Raw genomic sequence first — 18,874 nt, 5'->3', positions numbered from 1 at the left:
AAGTTATTGCTGTTCGGATATTATGATTTATAATATATTGATTTATGTTGATTTATATTTGTGTTTGCTTTGCGCGTGCGCGAACGAATGTATTTATTAAATATTGACACCCAATAGTGTCACGAGTAATGAAACAATATGTGGCGCCCCGATGTATAATCCGCCTTTGGTCGGGGTGTTACAGATTGGTATCAGAGCTCGTTGACTTTAGGATAGGTGGTTAGACGTAACGGCCTAGAATACCTAAGAGTCCCCTCTCGCGCATGAGAGAAATCTCATGTTTGCGCGCTTATTGTTAATTACTCGTTATTTATGAATATGCTCGCGCTTGCGCAGTATATGATTTTATGTTTTATTTCGCGATATTTCGATTTTTGCTGAATTTCGATTTTTATTGATTTTACTTACATATTCGTTTGTTGGGATTGAAAATCCGAAAAGTCATGGTGATACATGAATTGTCAACCTCCAATACTCATTTTCTTGTATGTTTTATATTGAAGATTGAAAAGTCATGGTGATACATGAATTGTCAACCTCCAATACTCATTTTCTTGTATGTTTTATATTGAAGATTGAAAAGTCATGGTGATACATGAATCGTCAATCTCCAATACTCGTTTGCTCGTATATTTTAAATTGGGAATTCGGAAAGTCATGGTGATACATGAATTGTCGATTCTTGATTCGAATTCGTTACCTTTATTAAGTCTGCATTTAGGGTCATTTATTTTACTTTAACTTTTGACTGTAACTGACTCCGTGAAACCAAGCTTTATAAGATTAAAACTTTGCGCTAAAACCAAGATATTAACTAAAATTAAAATTCTTATAGAATGCCTCCGCTATCTCGCCGATTTCAGAGAAGAGAAGCCTCGCGCATGCGTAGACAGCAACGTTCCCAGGAAATGGTCGCCGCGATAGCCCAAGCCTTGAGCCAAAACAATACCTCGAGTTATAACATTAAGTCCTTTAACGCGGGTAACCCTCCAAAGTTCACAGGTCTTGAAGGAGCCACCGTGATGCTCCAGTGGCTTGAGAAAATAGAAAACACTTTCCTTCACACCCAATGCCCCTCAGACAGACGAACCCTATATGCTTCCAGTGTCCTGGAATCCAGAGCGCTTACATGGTGGAATGGAGTAGCTCATGCGCGTGGCGCAGAGGCTGCTTCTAGCATGACATGGGAGGAATTCAAGGAAATTCTTACGCGAGAATTCTGCCCTCCCAACGAAGTTAAGCGCCTGGAGGAGGAATTTTGGAATCTTAAGCAATACAGCGGTGAAGCGCGCGAGTACGCGACGCGCTTCCACGAGCTAAGCTTACTGGTCCCTCACCTTGTTACCCCTTCCCGCCGAGCCATAGAGAAATTCCTTGGGGGTCTCCCCATGGAAATTCAAGATTCTGTATGGGCCAGAAACCCAGTTACCCTCTCTGACGCCATTGAGTTGGCCGCTGTGCTCAGCGACAACCATGTCAGAGCAGGAACCCTGTTCCTGCGGGGAACTGAGAAGACCAAACTCACCAAGACTGTCCCTGAACCAACAGAAACCAAACCTGAACCCTCGAACCGTAACAACCTAAAGCGCAGGCGCAAGGCCTATGCGCTTACCAACCCGCCCATTGTCCAGCAACCCGCATACCAACCTCCAGTTTACACGCCTAACCCTCTGTCAGCCTACCCAACTCCCCCTGTAGTTCACAACTATGCCCTAACCAATCCAGCACTCCCTGCCCCGCCACCTAAGAAACCTTACACAGGAAATCAACCCTTTTGCCCAACCTGTAGACTTCACCACCCAACCCAAACCCCGTGTCGACAATGTAACCGATGTGGCCGCGTTGGTCACTCTGCCGAATACTGTAGAGTCCCTTCCGCCAACCCAATTGCGCCAACACCACCAGTCTACCCGCAGAATCCACAACCAACATACCAAAACCCACGACCCAGGTCGTGCTATAACTGCGGTGATCCCAGTCATTTCCGGAACGCGTGCCCGAGACTACAAGTGCAAATCACACAAGCGAATCCGGTGAACCAGATTTCGAACCAAGTGACGCGTGGACGAGCTTTTAACATAACCGCGCACCAAGCGCAAGCGAATAATGACGTAGTTAATGGTACATTTTTGCTTAACGGATTTTATGCTTCTATACTTTTTGATACTGGCGCCGATCGAAGTTTTATCTCTCGCGCCTTCGAGCAGAAGCTTGCGCGACCGCGCAACGATTTAAAAGAAAATTTTTCAGTTGAATTGGCTAACGGTGAAACTGTTTTAATTAACTCGGTGATAAAAGATTGCACGCTTAACCTTAACGAAAACGATTTTCTAATCGACCTCATCCCTATGCCTCTTGGAAGCTTTGATGTTATCATTGGTATGGACTGGCTCTCGAAGAATCGCGCCGAAGTTATTTGCGCCAAGAAAATGATTCGCATACCTCGAGAAAATGGTGATCTTCATATTTACGGCGAAAAACCCTCCAGTGGTCTTAAACTTATGTCTTGCGCCGAAGCCCAAAGGCTCATGCGGAAGAAGTGTGTTGCATTCTTAGCCCATGTGGTTAAACCTGCTGAAGAGAAGAAGCTTCGCGATATCCCTGTTGTGCGTGATTTCCCTGAAGTTTTTCCTGATGATCTTCCTGGTATCCCTCCCGCTCGTGAAGTCGAGTTCCGTATTGATCTTGTCCCTGGTGCTTCCCCCGTAGCTAAATCTCCTTACCGTCTTGCGCCCGCTGAGATGCAAGAATTGGCAAGCCAACTTCAAGAGTTGACTGCTAAAGGATTCATTCGCCCTAGCTCTTCGCCCTGGGGTGCTCCGGTGTTGTTTGTTAAAAAGAAAGATGGATCGTTTCGCATGTGTATTGATTACCGCGAGTTGAACAAACTCACCATTAAAAACCGGTATCCCTTACCGCGTATTGACGACCTCTTTGATCAACTCCAAGGTGCCTCTTGTTTCTCGAAGATTGATCTCCGCTCTGGTTATCACCAGTTGCGCATCCGCGATGAAGATGTTCCGAAGACTGCTTTTCGAACTCGTTATGGCCATTTTGAATTCTTGGTCATGTCCTTCGGTTTAACCAACGCACCCGCCGTTTTCATGGATCTAATGAATCGGGTGTGTAGGCCCTTCTTGGATAAATTCGTGATTGTGTTTATCGATGATGTTCTGGTGTATTCTAAGACCAAGGCCGAGCATGAGCAACATCTCCGATTGGTATTGCAAAAGCTTAGAGCTGAACAACTCTATGCTAAGCTTTCCAAGTGTGAATTTTGGTCTGATGAAGTACAGTTTCTTGGTCATGTTGTAAACAAGATGGGTATCCATGTCGACCCATCCAAGATTGAAGCAATCAAGAACTGGATTACGCCATCCTCTCCTTCCGAGATCCGTTCCTTTCTGGGCTTAGCTGGTTATTACCGGCGCTTCATTTCGAACTTCTCGAAGATCGCTTTGCCTTTAACAGCTCTAACGCACAAAGGTAAACCATATATTTGGGGCTCGAAGCAAGAAGAAGCCTTTCTAACGCTCAAGCGTTTGTTGTGTGAAGCTCCTGTTCTTGCGCTACCTGAGGGTAATGATGATTTTGTCGTGTATTGCGATGCATCCAACCAAGGTCTCGGTTGTGTTCTTATGCAACGAGGCAAGGTTATCGCTTACACATCAAGGCAACTCAAGGTTCACGAAAAGAATTATACAACTCACGATCTCGAACTTGGTGCAGTTGTTTTTGCCTTGAAGATCTGGAGACACTACCTTTATGGTACTAAGTGTATCCTCTACACTGACCATAAAAGCCTTCAGCATATCTTTGATCAGAAGGAACTTAACATGAGACAACGCCGATGGAACGAACTCATCAGCGATTACGATTGTGAGATCCGGTATCATCCTGGTAAGGCTAATGTGGTAGCCGATGCGCTCAGCCGAAAACCCTGCCAGCTTAACTGTATTTTGCCGCGCACGCAGCTTCACTTCGCGCCGATTCAAAGCAACCTTGAATCGCGTATTCGTGACGCGCAGCGCGCATCCATCAGAAATGGTAACCTTCGCGCCGAGTTAGCGTGTGGCGCGGAAGCGCATTTTGTGCCCAATCTGAGTGGAATTCTCTGCTATCTCAATCGCATCTGGATTCCCTTTGATGAGAATCTTCGCGCTGATATCCTGAGTGAAGCGCACAAATCTCGGTATTCTATTCATCCTGGCGCTGATAAGATGTACAAGGATTTGCGCATTACTTATTGGTGGCCCGGTATGAAGAAGGATATTGCTGTGTTCGTAGCTAGATGCCTGACTTGTTCTAAAGTAAAAGCTGAACACCAACGCCCATCTGGTTTGCTCGAACAACCAGAAATTCCTACGTGGAAATGGGAATGTGTAGCGATGGACTTTATTACCAAGTTACCTTTGACAGCAAGCAAACATGATAGCATTTGGGTAATAGTGGATCGATTGACTAAGTCTGCTCACTTCCTGCCCATTCGTGAAAACTACCGTGTTGAGCAACTCGCGCAGCTTTATGTCAAGGAAATTGTCTGCCGCCATGGTACTCCTTTGAGCATCATATCCGATCGCGATGGCCGTTTTATATCTCGCTTTTGGAAATCTCTCCAATCTGCACTAGGAACTCGCTTGGACATGAGTACGGCATATCATCCTCAGACTGACGGTCAGTCTGAGCGAACTATTCAAACTCTTGAGGATATGCTCCGATCTTGTGTTCTTGATTTTGGAGGTAATTGGGATTCACACCTGCCTTTGATTGAGTTCTCTTATAATAACAGCTATCATTCCAGTATCGGTAGGGCCCCATTTGAAGCACTTTACGGTCGTAAATGCCGCTCCCCGATTTGTTGGAGCGAAGTGGGTGAAGCTCAAATCACAGGACCCGAACTTGTTCAAGAGACAACCGATAAAATCGCCAAGATCCGTGATCATCTGCTGACTGCCAGAAGCCGACAGAAGAGTTACGCAGATCGTAGGCGGAAGCCTCTCGAATTTCAAGTTGGTGATCTTGTTCTCCTCAAAGTGTCGCCCTGGAAAGGTGTTGTCCGCTTTGGGAAGAAAGGTAAGCTTGCTCCTCGATATGTTGGTCCATTCAAGATTCTCGCGCGTGTGGGAAAAGTTGCCTACAGACTTGACCTGCCGCCCGCGCTCAGTAATGTGCATCCAACGTTCCATGTATCCAATCTCAAGAAGTGTTTAGCTGACGAGAACCTTCACATTCCACTTGATGAAGTTCAAGTTGATGAAACTATGCATTTCGTTGAGAAGCCTGTTGAGATTATGGATCGCGAGGTTAAGCAAACCAAGCGCAGTCGTATCCCTATCGTGAAAGTTCGCTGGGAGTCCAAGCGCGGAGCCGAGTTCACATGGGAAAGGGAAGATCAAATGAAGATCAAGTACCCGCACCTGTTCTCTGCGCAACCTACTTCGAGATAAATTTCGGGACGAAATTTCTTAAAGTAGGGGAGACTGTGACATCTGACCCGATCCGACCCGACCCAGGTACCCGTTTCCCTTATCCGATCTCTTTCTTTTATGATTTAGTATTTATTTATACTTATACTTTAATTTTTAATAATAATATATATATTTTCCTTCCCGCCTCTCTCTCTTTCTTTCCGCCGTCCCGTCCCTCTCCTTCTCTCTTTCCGCCTTCTTTTCCCTCTTGTCGCCGTCCCGCCCTTACGCCTTGTTTCCCTCTTTTTCTTCTAACTCTTTGCTTGTCCTTTGTTCCTTCCCGCCTAAGGTTGTCTGCGCAGCTCCACGCGCCAGACCCCTACAAGGAATCCTGCGTGAAGACCACCTGTACAGCGATTCGCGAGACGAACTCTTCTCGCAGCGCGCTAAGAATTGTAATTCTTCTCGCAGCGCGCTAAGAACGATAGTTCTTCCCGCGACGCGCTAAGGATTTGTAGTTCTTCTCGCAGCGCGCTAAGAATCGTAGTTCATCCCTCGACGCGCGAAGAATTATAGTTCTTCCCGCGGCGCGCTAGGAATTTTAGTTCCTCCCGCGGCGCGCTAAGAAATGTGATTCTTCCCGCGACGCGTTAAGGATAGTTCTGTCTGCCTTCGCGCTCGCGCTCTCTTGACCTTCTGTGTCTGCCTTCGCGCCTTAGCCTTCTCGCGCTAAACCCTTTTGAGTTTTCTTCTGTTTAATCTAGCCGTTGCTTTTGAGTTGTCTTATCTTTTGAGCTGTTGACCTAATCTGCTTTATGTCTGAAAAGTTGCTTTCGGCGCAGCATGCGCACCAACCCCATTGGTTGACAGATAAAGTGACTGACATAATCTTTTGAGAATCTGCTTTTGCCATGCTTGACCAGTACTTTATCTGTCCTCTCCCTTGCCTTTTTCTGAATCCTGTCAGCCTTTTTCTCTTTTTCCCTGCTACCATATCTTTTGATATCTTTACTTTTCAGAACTTTTTACTGTTGATATCTTTTCTTTTACTTTTGGAGATCTTTTCTAGGGTTTGTGTCCCCTAGGGTTTGCCTATATATAGTATTATTTTTCTTAACACTACACACACAAACACTTACTCTCTCCTGTTTTCCTTGCTCTCTGCCGCCTCCCTCTCTGCCTCCGTCTTCCCCTCCGTTCTGCCCTGCTTCTCCGGTAATGTATATATGTTATATATAATAATTTACTTATTAATTATGCTAACTTATAATCAAGACTTAAAACAAATCATTAAAACAATAATCTTATTTATAGGTTAACTTGTGCTTGTTTAAAGTTGGTTCTTGCTTTATCTATCATCGCATCTTTATCAAGTGAGTAATCTCGTACCTAATCCCTTTTTGCTTTTAAATGTTTTGGGATGTTCATGTGTTCATACAAACTTAGAGTCTTAAACTTGTTTATGAACTTTAGTCGCGCAGTATCCCATGTGTTGAGGACGTTTACTTGGCTGTTTATTTGTATGTGTGTATCATTAACCGCTTTGTTCGGCCTATTCCGAAGTTTTCATGGATCCATTAGATGAACACGGGAGACCTATCGTTTACGGTTTTCTTTGTTTACACTTGCACAGATGTTTTCTCGTTTTTGTGCTCAATTGGGAGCACGGATTGAACTATGAACTATGAGCTATGATCTATCTAGGCTTGATCACAATCTGATTGCACCCTTGTTAAACACCAGACATACACGTGTTGCGCGCAGATTTATTGTTATCTATGTATTGTATTAAACTTGATTTCTCACCAACACGCAAGTGTTTGACGTTTATTTTAACACATGTTCAGGTTTGCAGTAGCTGTTTTGGAGCTTGTGGACACGTAGGAAGTTTTCTTTATTTTTGACCTAGATTAAAATGTATCAAGACAAGTTATTGCTGTTCGGATATTATGATTTATAATATATTGATTTATGTTGATTTATATTTGTGTTTGCTTTGCGCGTGCGCGAACGAATGTATTTATTAAATATTGACACCCAATAGTGTCACGAGTAATGAAACAATATGTGGCGCCCCGATGTATAATCCGCCTTTGGTCGGGGTGTTACATCTAGGTCATGTTGTGGATGTATTTGTTCCGAGAAAAAGAGACAAACTAGGAGGAAGATTCGGGTTCATGAAGTTCATCAGAGTTAGAGACTGTGAGGTTATGCTAAAAGCTCTAAACAATCTCCGCTTTGGAGGTTTAAAGGTGTATGCGAACCTGGCTTTATTCGACAGGGACGGTAAGAAGGTGTCTGAACCCCCCCGCTCTAATGAGCCGGTAAAATCATCGGAAGGTGGGCCGAAGACCAAAGTGCATGTAGGGCAAAAGGAGCTTGGGTCAAGGAATGATCCTTCTAGATCTTACAAGGAAGCTTTTCTCTATGGTAAAAGAGAAACCACCTCTGTTGCTCGTGCTTGTCAGCAGATCATCCTTAGCAATAATCCTCTGGACCTTACTGGGTGCTCTTGGAGAAAGGTCTCTTTGGTTAGGGAGGCGAGAAGTCTGGATGTTTTAAGTAATATGAAAGATGTTTTCAAAGCCTTTAAGGTTCAAGGAATGTTGGAAATTAGATACATATGGGGGTTGAAGGTTTTGCTCTCCTTTGAAACGAATGAACATGCGGTGGAGTTTTTGGATAACAGGAAACCAGATTGGTCTGAATCATCCCTGGAGTTGTGGACTGATCAATAAATTGCTTATGATAGGGTTGCTTAGCTTCGTATTCAGGGGGTTCCTATTCAGCTATGGGATAAAGAGGTGTTTGATCTCATAGCGAGGAGGTATGGAGTGGTTCTTCTCGGTTCTGATGCCGGGTTGGGAGATGGAAACCTCTCTTACGATCACGGGGCGGTGAAAGTAAATTTAGGGGATAGGATTAATGTGACATTCGTGACAAAATGTGGTATACTTTATTTACTACGTAGCGAGTAAACGATAAATCAGTTAATTCGTAGTGCTTAAATGAGTAACCGACCAATACCGATTATGGCCCGTATATATATTGAGGGGTCATATACGAGTTATATATATATATTATAGAGGCTAACATATGGATATTTAGGGCCCGATACGTTTAAAACTCTTTAAACGAAAAATGTTTCGTTTATCGATACGCTATAAGTTTAAACGCAATCGTTAACATCAAAACGAGCATTGTAGCATCCGTTAAGCCGAAAAAGATTTATAAAACACTTATATGACATGTTCTAAGCATTCCGTGAAAATATTGTGGGTTTTTACAGCCTTTTAATATGTTTTTATTATTTTGCAAAAATGAATCGAAAAACGAACGTTTTTGCGCTATTTCTCGCACCCAATTTAATTTTCTCGCGAAAAACCGAGCCCGAACCAAATTGGAAACCGAGATTTCATGTATGGCACGTAAACCAAGGAAAAGTGGGCCCAGAAAGGGACCCATTGGGGCCCCCCTAATTGTGACCGCCCCATGGGCACCCAATTCCACATCCTTCCTTAGTTTACTAAATATTATAAACTTAGATAATTTCTCAAAAGACCATTCTACAAAGTTCTGGCCAGATTGTCCTCAATGAAATTCTGAAAAAAACATTAGAGGTAATCATTAATTTTCAATGATTTCATAATTAATTTACATGGTTTAAACATAGAAAATTAAGTCTTGTTTAGTTTTAAACATGTTTAACCATCCAAAAATCATAAAAATCAAGTAAAATCATGTTTTGATGTTAAACATGTCTACAAAGCAGAAACATATTGATTTTTGGTCAAAAACACGGATTAGAACATGAATACAACGTTTTTACGGTTTGAAAGTCCGGTTTGATACCAAAACCGAAAACCTAGTCAACAAGGTTGTTCAATGGATGATTTATGCTTGGTTTGATGTTATATGATATGTAGATACACTGAGTTTGCAACCCGAGACCCGGAAACTCGTTTAAGCTAGCAAAACTCATCGAAAACCGACAAGGTAAACCCGTAACACTCGTTTAAGGGCTGTTTAGTATTAGGTTGTGACGTTCTTTTTTTTAGCTTGTGAAAATTTCAGGGACATTAGGGATCATATAAATGAGTCCCTGTTCAAATTTGGTAATTTTTCGATAAACGGAGAATATTTGGTGAATTTATTTCCGTTTATGAGCGTTTATTTGGGAAAAATAGCTAAACATATTGAAAAATTATGAAATTTGGTTTTGGAGATTAATATGTGATGGTAAGATCACTGGTAAAGTTTGGAGATCATTGGAAATTCCTAAGTATGGTTTGTGCAATTATGATTTAACCGAATTTTAACAGCCGAAAAACGCACAAAAAGGCATTTTGTCAAAAAAGTTAGGTTCTGGAGATTTTTCAGGGGCTATGTAATAACATTGAGGCCATTTTTAAAAATTATCGCATTTTTCGGAGGTCGTTTGATATAAACGGACCATTTATTACACGATTATAACCTTTTAAATGAATTTTTATAAATAAATAATTAATCATCAAATTTCTGGAAATATTTTTATTAAATTCTCCATATTTTAATGTATTTTTACAAAAATTTACATAATTTATATATAAGTACATATTTAGTTATGATTAATCAAAGATTTAAATTATTATTGTTTTAACGAAACCGGCAGTTTGATGTTTAACGGACTGACTGGTACGTCAAAATATCAAAAGTGGTCAAATATCATAGGTTTAGATGAATTTGATAAAAACGAACTTTTTACGAGAATTCCGAACAATTCGGATGGATTGTACGCGTTTTGTATAATCAAATCCGTGTGAAAACGGAAACAAACCCTGCGATCAAACCAGATATCGAAACTTCAAAATTCTTTCATAAATTAAATCGTTTTATCAATCAATATGTTTACTTAAGTTTATGTGATCATACCTAATCCCGAAACGCATAAACGATAAACTTGGCTAGGCTCGGGGAACGGTGAAACTGAGCCAAATCCAGTTTTAATCATTTCATAGTATACAACGTCACAATTTAAGACTATGGTCATGTTCTGGACCTAACAGCTATACCCAGACTAGTTATACAGCCCGATTTGGTTAAAACACTGTACTAGTATTAACAGTACGATACCGGTTATGAGAGTCAAGCTATAATCGAGACATTCTAGTTACCGATACGTACCACCAGCTCGAACAACATTAAGGTGAGTTTCACGACCCCCACTTTCTAAACTGTTTTACGAACTTTTGGAGTGGAAAGCATGTTTACATATACTTATATACTTGAAAACGTGTGATGATGTGGATTATCTAAGTACTAACACTTGACAAGTCCCCACAAACACAAGTGATTAACTTCGTGCCGGTGACGTGTGGATAGTACTATCGGTTTGACAAACCCAACTGACAGGGCCGGTGGGGTATGCTGGAACATGTTAACCCAGTTGCACATTGTCATTAAAACTTATTACATACTGCTATGTGGTGTTAGACATAGTACATACTTGGGGCAAAGTGGCTGTTAAATGCCAACGGGAGTGCATGGGCAGGGGTGGCCATGTGTTTTAGCTCGTTTCGGTTTCACTTGTGGCTTAGTATAATACATCATACACATACATGTACACATACACATTGTAAACTTTACGAACTCGTATACTGATTTCGTTGATACTCGTAAAACTTGAAACTCACCAACTAGACGTATGTAAGGCCCCGAACCCGGCAGCCTTACGTTATCGTCGGATTTACTCATAAACACAGTTCTTGCAAGCAGAGTTAATTAAAACTTTCGCGGAAAAGTTTACTTGAAGCATTCGTTACAAAACATTCAATCTCTTCTCTGATACTATAAAACAAATCATTATATTTAAAACATCTTTTCTTCCATCTTAAGATGCCAGCCGTTCAATCCATGCCATGTGCCATCCTCATGCTAGTTCTTTGGTCTGATCATCTGCGTGCATACTAAAAGTCAACTACGCTGAGTGAGTTCTAGTTAATCAAGCAACTTATCATACAACCACTACATGCATCATATACGTTTCCGAAGACACGTAGTCCACTATCTAACCTGCTTACCTTACCACTTAGCCTCTTATTTACACCTACCACCTTGCCACTTTGCCACTTTAATAACGTATAACGTTATGCCACTTTGCCACTTTAATAACGTATAACGTTATGCCACTTTGCCACTTTAATAACGTAAAACGTTATGCCACTTTGCCACTTTAATAACGTATAACGTTATGCCACTTTGACACTTTAATAACGTAAAACGTTATGCCACTTTGCCACTTTAATAACGAAGGCACGTATAGGCTTACCCTACCACGTACTATCGTTATGCCACTAACACTCTTACTAGACTCTTGCCACTTCTAACACGCTCTACCTCTACTTGTCTACAACACGCTTCATATCATTTACATAATAAGCAAGTCACATCAACAATCATACACACATAATAACGATGGCACGTACAGGCTTTCCCTATCACGCGCTCACGTTATGCCACTAACACCCTTACTAGACTCTTGCCACTTCTAACACGCTATACCTCTACTTGTCTACAACACGCTTCATATCATTTACATAATAAGCAAGTCACATCAACAATCATACACACATAATAACGATGGCACGTACAGGCTTTCCCTATCACGCGCTCACGTTATGCCACTAACACCCTTACTAGACTCTTGCCACTTCTAACACACTCTACCTCTACCTGCCTATATCACACTTCATATCAGTTCAGTATTTACGTAATAAACAAGTCACATCATAGCATTCATACACACTATCAACCACTTGGAATTTACTATCCTTGGCGATACGTGCAATATCCGAATATCGTTCACGTACCGACAAGCATTATAAAATATATACCTCGTATAACATCTATAGCATACACTTACCACTTAAAGTAAGTGTATTCACACTTCACATCGAGTATGCACACAGCCCCGAAAACATAACAAGGAAATGGGGCTAGAAACTCACCTGAACTCTGCTTCTTCCTCCGATAGTTGTAAATCCCTTCTTTAACTGAGCTCGGCTGACTGTATAAGTTACACGTATCAATACTCGCCTGATTTAATCTGGTGGCCTAGTATTAGATTACTTTTACTTATCGTTTTAATTTATTTTCTAATCGAACTTGACTCTAGGCGAAGTTAAACCTTAGGCGAACTTAGCTTTAGGCGAAGTTAAACCTTAGGCGAACTTAGCTTTAGGCGAAGTTGTCATCAGGCGAACTTAGCTTTAGGCGAAGTTGTCATCAGGCGAACTTAACTTTTAGGCGAAGTTGTCATCAGGCGAACTTAGCTTTTAGGCGAAGTTGTCATCAGGCGAACTTAGCTTTTAGGCGAAGTTGTCATCAGGCGAACTTAGCTTTGTAGGCGAAGTTCATCAGGCGAACTTAGCTTGCAGGCGAAGTTGTCGGCTGCAGCTACTGTTCGTCCTTAATCCTCTTCGTTTCTTAACCAAATAACTCGATTTAGGTATCCACGGAATTGTCTGACCAGCGCCTACAAACCCCAACCATCAAATCGGCCTAACATCGATGTTTAAGGGGTGCGATTTAGGCATATAGGTTACGGGTTCTTTTATCAATCGATTAACCCATCAAATCTTAACCATTTTCAGTAAGTTTAGCTTTGTAGGATTCGTTTTTACCATACAAACACCGATCTATCATTTCTATACTAATCCAAACCTAAACGAACATGTTCTCGATATAAACGTACCGTAAATGAGTCGAACTACGAACACGAGCTGGTCTTGTTGCTTTGGTTCGTCACGACGATCTAGCACCAACGAGCTCGGGTCCTCGCCTTTGGATCTTGGTTCGGGTTGTGTGTGTTTTGGAGTGTGTAGAGATTAGGATAGATAAATGGATGGAATGGAAAGGATTGGGGTTTAAGGGGGTATTTATACTCCCTTAAGCCCATGGACCGAAGGCCCATATTTCCATTTGGTTCCTATCTAATCCCATTTAACTATCATACTAAGTCTTCATATTTTGCTATTATTATTATTATCGTTCTACTAACTCGTTTATTTCACCCGACAAAATAATATATTAAATATTACTTTAGAAATTTCGGGATGTTACAACGTAGTTGACCCGTTTTTACATGCTTTTCAGGTAAAGCAAAAGTGGAATGATTTGCTTACGTGCTTGGTGTTAAAAGGAGAATTGAATAGTTGTGAATAGACGCAGATATATAATATTAAATAAAAAGCTCGTAAACCGGTTATGTGATTCTTATCTAGTTTGTAAACATAGTACCAACCCATGTAATATGATGTAAATTAGTTTGTGAATTTCTTTATAAACAATGTTGTTGATACCAGTATTATCTGTTAGATTCCCGTTTTATGCTTCCGCAACTACCTAGTCGGGGTGTGACAATTAATGATTCATTCACTCTGGTTTGGAACAATCTATCATCTCGAGTCTGGGTGTCGGAAATCGATGTCTTATGGGTGCCTAAGTTTCTTGATATTAAACATTCTTCTCATTTACAAAACCATAAATTCTCAACGGCGGAGGGTGGCTTGTTGGCTAAAAATGGATCGCCGGAGGTGGTTTACGGTGGTCAACCTCCTGGTAAAGTAATTCTAGGAGGGCGTGAAGAAAATGAAAAGTCCACATCATTAGGCGCTAGTGATGATGACATCTCTTCAGAGTCTTGAATGGGAAACTGCATTCCTAGGACGGCTGGTCAACCTGTATGTCAGTCCCCTTTTGTGGTAGTAGAGAATGTGATTGAAGATGGGCCAGGAGTTGAGGTCGGTGAGGCTAGTGGGAAACTGCATTCCTAGTGAAACTCTTAAGACAGTTCGCTTAGGTGTTGAACTTGGGGTTAATCTTAATGAATATGAAGACCAGGTCAGTTTATTGGTTCGTGGTGATATGGAGGTAAATCCTTCCAAATGAATTTCTTATCTGTTAACGTTAGGGGGGTTGGTGTGGCTGGAAAACCGGCTTGGATTAACCAGATTATTCGGGAAAACAGGGTTGACTTTTTCGGGGTTCAAGAAACTCAAAAGGTTGCGGTTTCGAGAAACCATATGGGAAAATTTTGGGGAAACAATGAGTTTGAATGGGCGGTCGTTGATGCTATCGGGAGGTCAGGCGGGCTGGTTTCTATGTGGAATCCGGCTCTCTTTTCTGTCACCCATGTTACAACAAATAGAAATTTTATCCTTACAGTGGGTAACATTAAAGGAGTTGAAAGCCTCTGTTGTATAGTAAACGTTTATGCGCCAAATGATTTGGGTCTTCGGAGGAACCTGTGGAATTCGCTAGTAGATCTTAAAAGCAATTTTGATGGTTTATGGATCTTTCTTGGCGATTTTAACGATGTTAGGTCTCCAGACGAACGGTTTAATTCGGTTTTTGACCCTAATAGTGCTTTAGCGTTTAACAATTTTATTAGTCGTGCGGATTTGGAAGAGTATTCTATGGGGGGGGGGAGGAGGTTTACTTACATGTCGGAAGATGGGGAGAAGTTGAGCAAACTTGATAGGGTATTAGTTAACGAGTCTTTTCTAAATTCGTGGCCAGACGCGACTTTAAAAGCGCTTCCAAGACTTCATTCAGACCATTGTCCGCTCATCTTAATTACTTCGGCTATCCATTTTGGAGTGGCTCCGTTTCGTTTTTTTAATTCATGGCTCGGAAATAATAATCTTGACGAGGTAGTGGCTTCGGTTTTCTCAGAAGGGGTAGGCGGTGCTGGTCCTGATAAGGCTTTGAGTTGTATTCTAAAACGTTTAAAAGAAAAGATCAAAGAATGGAGGTCCAAGGCAAATGAGGCTGAATTATTAGAGTTCAAAAGAGCTGTCTCAATGCTCTCTGTATTGGAGGAACATGCAGAAGCGAGGTCTTTGTCTATGGATGAGAAATTGCTTAGAGTGGAGAGTAAAAGAATTATCAGTATATGGGAACAGAAAAAATGCAAAGACCTCGCCAGAAAGCTAAAGTTAAATGGATTTCTAAGGGAGACGATAATACGGCTTATTTTCATGGGGTTGTTAATTGTCGAAAAGCATCGAATCGTATTAGTGGTCTTATGATGGATGGTGTGTGGGTGACGGATCCTGTAGACCTTAAAGTGGCTGCGGTCGCTCATTTTGGAGCAAATGTTAAGGAGCCAATTCAAGTTAGGCCTCTTATTAGTAATATCGGCTTTAATGTCTTGGATCCGGTGAGCTCATCTTCTCTTATCGAGTCGTTTATTGTTGACGAAATAAAGAGGGCGGTGTGGGAGTGTGGTGGTGATAAGTCACCCGGTCCGGATGGATTTACTTTGGAGTTTATCAGATTCTATTGGGCCTATTTTCGTCCACTGTTTGTAGATTTTTTTGGCCACTTTTATGCACATGGGTCTATTCCAAGAGGCGCAGGGTCATCGTTTTTGACTCTCATACCAAAGAAGCGTGACCCTCAAAGTTGGGGCGATTTCAGGCCGATTTCTCTCATTGGGGTCGTTCATAAAGTGGTTAGTAAAGTTTTGCTTAACAGATTAAAACCAATCATTGGTGGCTTGGTTTCCCCGGTCCAAATGGCTTTTGTGGAAGGTAGAAATATCCTTGACGGGCCTCTTATTCTTAATGAAGTGGTCACGTGGGGGAAAAAAAGTGGTAAACGGTTCTTGATTTTTAAAGTGGATTTTGAGAAGGCGTACGACACGATTAATTGGAAATGTCTCCTCTCGGTGATGACTCATATGGGTTTTCCATCTAGGTGGAAGAATTGGATCCTTGGGATTCTCTATTCTTGTAAGGCTTCGGTTTTGTTAAATGGGTCACCTTCGACCGAGTTCGACATGTGTAAGGGTCCCGTGCCTATTTCTGATGGGCATGGAGATTCTTAACAAGCTTATGGAAAGGGCAGTTGCCACTGGGGTTTTCGAGGGGGTAAAGTTGCCTTGTAACGGCCCAGTTATGTCTCATCTTTTCTTTGCGGATGACGCCATCTTTTTAGGGTGTTGGTCGGAACAAAACATTTTAAACCTGAGTAGAATCCTTCGGATTTTCTCTCTTATAACTGGTTTAAAGGTTAACATGGCGAAAAGTCGGGTTTTCGGTATTGGCGTTTCGGATCATGAGATCGATTCTATGGCGTCGGTGTTGCGGTGTCGGGCCGGGTCCTTCCCGTTTTCGTATCTTGGTCTTCCAGTCGGAGCCAATATGAATAGGGTTATTCATTGGAAACCGGTGTTGGATAAATTTCAAGCTAAACTTTCCTTGTGGAAGGCTAGAGCTCTCTCTTTAGCAGGAAGACTAACTTTGCTTAAAGTGGTGCTCGGGAGTTTACCGACTTATTATCTTTCTCTTTTTAAAGCACCGGAGAAGGTCATCAAAACTATGGAAGGGATCCGAAGAAGATTTTTGTGGGGAGGAGCGGGGCTCCAAAATAAAATTAAATGGGTGGCTTGGGATCGTATTTTAGTTGCTAAAAGTAGTGGTGGTTTGGGTGTAGGATCAATCAAAGATCTGAATCTTGCTCTCCTCAGCAAATGGTGGTTGAGGTTGAAAAACGAAGAGCATCAGATCTGGATACCGGTAATAGAAGCATTGCATGGCAACGCACGATGGTACAAGACTGTTCCGATTAAGAAATCGATAGCTGGTGTTTGGAAAACTATTGCTTCTTTGGACAAAGAGTTTGCTAAATATGGGCTGGATATTCATTCTTTGTTTCGGTGCCTGTTGGGATCTGGAGTTAAAGTTCAATTCTGGGCAGACAACTGGAGGGGGATGGGTCCGTTTTGTGATCTCTTCCCGAACATCTTTAACCTAGTGGTTTCTAAAAAAGCAAAAGTTAGTGATTGCTTTGACTCTTCTGGCGCGGATTTGTGTTGGAAATGGAGATGGAGAAGGATTCCTTCTTCGAACGAAGAGAGAACCCAATTACAACATCTCTTAAATACATTGGAAAATTTTTCGATATCCAACGAGCTTCACAGGTGGGTTTGGAAACAAGAATCGGGAAATCCGTTCGAGGTTAAGACTATTCGGAAGGATTTGGAGGCTGCTAAGGGAGTTACTTATCCTGAGTATTCATTCCTTTGGTTAAAGACGGTGCCGAGTAAAGTGTCAATTTTTATTTGGAGGGCCATCGAAGGAAACATCGCGTCCAAATCGGCTTTATTCTCTAGAGGAGTATCGCTTGGCAATCTCTTATGTACCAACTGTGGGCAGGTTGAAGATGCAGATCATATTTTAGTTCGGTGCCCGTTTGCGAGGGCAATATGGTCCCACTTATGTCTCTGGATAAAAATCTCTGTAGGTGGAAGCATAAATGGAGTTATAGATGTGTTGAAAGCCTTTCTAAATTGGTCTTGTTCGCCGGAAAAGAAAGAAGCAATTTTGGTGACCGTGTTCGCTACGTTTTGGAGGATTTGGGTTTTTAGAAACGACAAACTTTTTGAGGGGAAGGTCAGTTCGATCTACAAAGTGGTGGAAGATATTAAGGACTTAGCTTTCTTGTGGTTATCTAATCGGTCCAAGTGTTCTATGGCGGATTGGAGAAGGTGGTCAGAGTTTCAGCTGGGTAGTGGTCATAGTGTAGATTTGTAAGCTTGTTTTTCTGTTGCTTTGTTATTGTTGTTTGGAGTTGTGGCCCAGTTTCTTGCTGGGTTTTTTTCTTGGTGGTTTGGTTCGTTTTTTAATGAAAGTTGCTGCTGGTTCAAAAAAAAAAATAATGGTTAGATTAAAGTGTTAGAATGGTGACGCGTTGTAATCTCTGTAACCGTGGATGTAAAGGCCCCGTAGGTTGAAGGACGTCTGGGATGGAAGGAATGAGGGGGTACAGGTGAGTAAGTTGGACCATCGGGTAGAGAAGCCCTCCCTCAGAAGTGACACGTGGAAAAGAGATTTTGCGTGAAGTAGACAACAAAGCGAACGTCAAAATCAAAATCCCATCCTGCGTAATAGAAAACGACGATATTGACGGACAAAATACATGCTAAACGACAAACCACGTGTCCTTTATTATTGTTAGAAAATTTTGATTTTATTTATCCAAACTATTATGGTTTTCGAAGAATCCGTGTCAAACTCTGAAGTTAGCGTGGGCATGGTTAAGACAGAATAGTCTGGCTAGAGTGGGACATCGGAGCTATCCAAATTCGAAGAGTACGGTAGCCTAAATACTATGAAGTCGTCGTTCTAAAAAAATTAACCATGATCAATTTTAATTCTAACTAACAATATTACCGGCGACAATCCTAATTTTTAGTTTCGTTATCAATAACTGTCTCAATTTTACACAAACCAAATGCACAATTTTATGATGTAAATCTTTTTTTTTTAATAATGTATTAAAAATTATTTTCGTATTCAAAGATTATAGGAACTGCAAAACGTTAGCAATGCGTGTTAAATGATGAATAACCAAGGTACTTGGATTTAAACCAAGGTTTATTTGACTCTATATTTGCTTTCCAACACATTTTCAAAAGAATA

At 41.5% G+C, this 18,874-nt stretch overlaps 1 protein-coding gene across 1 annotated transcript; it reads left to right on the top strand.

Annotated features, from left to right (window-relative positions):
* The first annotated feature begins 14,332 nt into the window (after positions 1-14,332).
* Positions 14,333-15,478, top strand: LOC143586507 (uncharacterized). Its single transcript, XM_077068047.1, has one exon. It carries the CDS (start codon positions 14,333-14,335, stop codon positions 15,476-15,478), a length of 1,146 nt encoding a protein of 381 aa, XP_076924162.1.
* Positions 15,479-18,874: the final 3,396 nt, after the last annotated feature.

This window comes from Bidens hawaiensis, unplaced genomic scaffold (genome assembly GCF_021521415.1).
Source record: "Bidens hawaiensis isolate Kalapana, Puna unplaced genomic scaffold, B.hawaiensis_p1.1 tig00034685_1, whole genome shotgun sequence".
NCBI lineage: Eukaryota > Viridiplantae > Streptophyta > Magnoliopsida > Asterales > Asteraceae > Bidens > Bidens hawaiensis.
The sequence above is the reverse complement of the archived record's forward strand: the minus strand, read 5'-3'. Positions and strand labels throughout refer to the sequence as shown.

Excerpts from the sequence above, each read along its gene's own strand:
- LOC143586507 (XM_077068047.1), top strand. The coding sequence starts at position 14,333 with ATGAATTTCTTATCTGTTAACGTTAGGGGGGTTGGTGTGGCTGGAAAA.